Source organism: Vollenhovia emeryi, unplaced genomic scaffold (assembly GCF_000949405.1).
Source record: "Vollenhovia emeryi isolate VEMERY1.0 unplaced genomic scaffold, V.emery_V1.0 DF939207.1, whole genome shotgun sequence".
Taxonomy (NCBI): domain Eukaryota; kingdom Metazoa; phylum Arthropoda; class Insecta; order Hymenoptera; family Formicidae; genus Vollenhovia; species Vollenhovia emeryi.
This window is the reverse complement of record NW_011967159.1, coordinates 10,272-14,392: the sequence shown is the minus strand read 5'-3', so window position 1 is coordinate 14,392 and position 4,121 is coordinate 10,272. Positions and strand designations below refer to the sequence as shown.

Here is a 4,121-nt window from a genome sequence, read left to right as displayed (position 1 = left end):
CGGCAAAAATCGAGGGACAGATCGCGTCGACTTCTTCGGACGCTGTCCCAGATAATACAACCAGTCCTGCGCAGCTTGCAGGCACGTCTCGGGTCTCCTCAAGTCACAAATCGACAGCGAAGAACACGAAGCACGGTACCGCGGACAGACGTGAGAGAGCTGTGGAAGAAGAAAGGACGAATGACCATAAAACGACGAAAGTGTCAGCTAACGATAGAAGCAGGACTAAAAATTTAGTTATGAATCAGGTTGGTCGTGCAACACAAATCTCTCATCTAATCTTATCTGTTATTATCTAGAAAATATTACTCTTCTTTATATTAATGTTCTGTAGGAATTTGTTATCTCTGTTTTGTAAAAATTTGAAGAAAAATATTATACTTTAATATTCTCTGTTTACAATAATCATTTTTCTGTTCATAAGGCTGATACTTGCGATAACAAGGGAAGAAACTGGAGATTGTCAAGAGGAAATGCAAGGAATAGGGCAGAAACGCATATGACAGCAGAGGCAGGAAACAAATCAAGCACAGGGAAAGAAAACCGTAGCGAGGAAATGATAATGAGCAATGCGAAAAAGAAAAGGAATACGGAGAGAGCGACAAAGAAGAAGATATTTTCGGATTACATACCTGTGCCAAAAATGATGAACATTTTGAAAACCCAATCACTCAACGATTCACAATATGTGAAAGGGAATCTCCGCGTGAATCCTTCTTGTTATAAATTTGCTTATTTGCGTTTGACTAATGAAGAACGCGACCTGCTGATCCTAGGTATATCGAGTAGAAATCGTGCTCTTGAAGGAGATCTGGTTGTGGCGCATGTAAACCCTGAGAAACATTGGTTCAAATGTTCTGATGGAGGAATACAAAAGACTGGTCAAATTGTTTGTATATTAGAGAAAGTGCACCCGAGACAGGCGGTCGGACTTATAAAGAAGCAGGAGTCGCTCCTCATGTTTCATCCAAGAGATCATAGGGTACCACTGGTTGAAATACTTCCTGAATCAGTGCCACCTTTGTATCACGACCAACCTGAACTTTATAAGAATACAATGTTTTTTGTCACTATCGATGTTTGGGAGCAGCAAACCTTTGCCTTTGGGTAGGTCTGCATTATGCAATACATATCTGCAACATAGAGTAATCGTTTATCATATTTTATATTTTTATTGACCTTTCTGTCGTCTGTAATTTGCGTTGAGTTGTACATATATTATATATTTGTATATTTGCAGGCGGGTTCTTTCGGTAGTGGGCAAAAGTGGCGAGATAGACACGGAATTGAAGGCAATAATTCTTGAAAATAATTTAGACGTATCTCCTTATCAAGAGACACTGTTGGAGGGACTTCCAGGTAGTGATTACACTTTAACAGAGGCTGATATGAAGGACAGGGAAGATTGGAGGCACAAGTGCGTTTTTACGATAGATCCCCCGACAGCTGTTGACATAGACGACGCCCTTTCGTGCGAAGTATTGGCTAATGGGAACTATGAAGTAATTGCGATATTAAATTTTTAAGCCATAACATATGCAAGACATTATTTAATAAATCATTTTTTAATAATGAATTTTAGATCGCTGTACATATATCTGACGTTACGCACTATTTGGAATTTTTCTCGCCGCTAGACACGGAAGTTTTGAAACGAGCTACCACTATTTATTTGCCACATATGACTTCTCACATGTTACCAGAGCAACTGTGTAAAATTTGTTCTTTGCTACCTGGTAAAGATAGATTAGCCTTTTCCGTGATCTGGGAGATGACGCCAGACTCTGAAGTTATAAAATATCGCTTCGCAAAGACTGTGATAAGATCGTGTTGTCAAATGTCCTATGACTCGGCACAAGCCATGCTCGACAATCCTGAAAAATCCTATCCAGAAGATTTTCTCGACATAAAAGGGGATTATACCGTGTCATTGTTATCTGCCATAGTGAACAAGTTATTTAAATTGTCCACTCAGCTGCAAAATAAACGGTTTGTCAACGGCGCGCTCAGATTGGATCAACCAAAGTTACAAATACGCATAGACTCTACGCTCAGCCTGGAACACGGGACTCCGGTACCTATAAATTATTATGTGTATGAAAGAAACGATAGCAACAGGTAGATTTTTCAGCTACTCGTATCTCTATTGACTTATTACATTACAATGCATGAGGAAACTAACTCCGTTTACAATTATTTATTATGAATATGTGTGTTTCAGTCTTATAGAAGAATTTATGCTGTTGGCGAATATGACAGTTGCCACACAATTGTACATTAAAATTCCATGACAGCTTTATTACGTAATCATAAAGCTCCGTCCAAGCACTGTCTCAGAGCAGTTTATAATACGTTGCAAAAGTATGGAATTCATTTGCACATTGAAACAGCTGGATCCTTACAGGCCAGCATCAATTACTATAATCCAGAAAATAATTCTACCGATACCATGAAATATATTACGATGGTCGTCGTAAATATGTGTTTAAAGGCTATGCCAGTAAGAATTTTTATTCTCTTAATTTACAAATGTTATTAATGCAGACAAATAGTGAGGGGCAATTTATAATTTGACGATTCTGCAAAGAAAATTTTATTTTTCAGCGTGCAGATTACATATGCGCTTCTACCACTTTGCAGCATGATTTAAAACACTATGCATTAAATGTACCTCTTTACACGCACTTTACGTCTCCTATTCGAAGGTATTCGGACTGCATAGTTCATCGTTTGCTCAGTGCCACGCTCGAAAATAAACCTTTACCAGAAAAATGGACGATCCAGTTGTGCTCAAAGTATGTTAACGATACACTGCGTAAACAGAATGGCAAAATTTATCTGAATAAGTAACTTTTACTTTCAATTTTGCAACAGAATCGCAGCTAATTGCAATGTGAAGAAATATAGTGCGAAACTAGCTCAGGAACAGAGTACGGAGGTGCTCTTCGCGTACATGGTAGGTCTTTCAGGCGGATTTAAAGCAGTAGCTATTGTGATATATGTGAAGGAAGACGGTATAGAAGTTATGCTCTGCGATACCGGCATAAAATTAAGAATCAGTCTTAAAGACATAGAACATGCTGCCACATTACAGTATTCTGCAGATTGTACACCAACTGTAACTGTTAATTGGAAGGAACCTTCCAGCGTACAGGTAATATTCTCTTGTGTACCAACACAAAAGTTTATTATCAACACTATTGATAAACTGCAAATATCTGTTTTAGGTAATCAATTTGTTTAGTTTGGTGTATGTACAAGTAAATAAAGTTAGTGAAGAATTGCGTTTAAAAGCGACTCTTCTGCCACCGCCGTAACAATATAGACGGAGATTTGGAACATTTTTAATTAATTTTATAGTGCTTAATGATTTATGTGATTGGACAGAATTATTGTAATGACAATTTTGTGAGCATTTAAAAATTTACGAATACTTATATGTATATATGTACATGAAGAAATTGTGAATTTGGAGGATTACAGATTACAATTGTTGAAAATACAGACGACATAGTTAACGATTATGGCTATACTGAGATTGCAGTAAAATCAATCTTAAATTAACATTTTTAAAACATTTTAATTCAAGGTAATCACTTTGCAATAGATAGTAGTTTATTATTATTATATTATTATTAAAAATTATGCATAATCATTATTAATAATAATGGTTAATATTATTACTAGTAATATTGGTAATAATGAATGTATGTAATGACAATTTATCAAGGTGTTCATATTTAACATAATAATATTAAATGCATTATATGTATTATCATTGAAAAACTTGGGCGTAACAACAAAGTTTAGGAGACTAAATATGTATGTACAATTTACTTTTTTAAGTTCCACAAATTTAGATAAAATATCAAATTATACAATGTGATCCTCCAAAATAATGAAATCAAAATGCATAAAGGTTTTATATTGTTTTTACGTGACATCAGCTCGTTATTAAAAGAATCAAATTTTACCGATGAGTGATTACTAATTTATCGGTAAATATATCGATGAAGGGAGCCAGCCCCGATGACCTTGACCTTGACATATGTTGTCAAGGTCGCCCTCCTGAGTGACCTTGAAGAGGTTTTAGCCGTCGCTCGTAGTTCGTTAAAAAGATA

The 4,121-nt window shown here is 36.0% G+C and overlaps 1 protein-coding gene across 1 annotated transcript in view; it reads left to right on the top strand.

Moving 5' to 3' along the window:
• Positions 1 to 3,936, top strand: part of LOC105561468 (DIS3-like exonuclease 2) — a 6,685-nt gene extending 2,749 nt beyond the window's left edge. Inside the window, 9 exon segments of the mRNA XM_012011473.1 lie at positions 8 to 248; positions 425 to 1,107; positions 1,241 to 1,502; positions 1,583 to 2,118; positions 2,222 to 2,286; positions 2,289 to 2,500; positions 2,605 to 2,795; positions 2,875 to 3,154; positions 3,228 to 3,936. Of these exon segments, the coding sequence (XP_011866863.1) occupies positions 8 to 248; positions 425 to 1,107; positions 1,241 to 1,502; positions 1,583 to 2,118; positions 2,222 to 2,286; positions 2,289 to 2,500; positions 2,605 to 2,795; positions 2,875 to 3,154; positions 3,228 to 3,317 (2,560 nt within the window). The 3' untranslated portion in view covers positions 3,318 to 3,936.
• Positions 3,937 to 4,121: the final 185 nt, after the last annotated feature.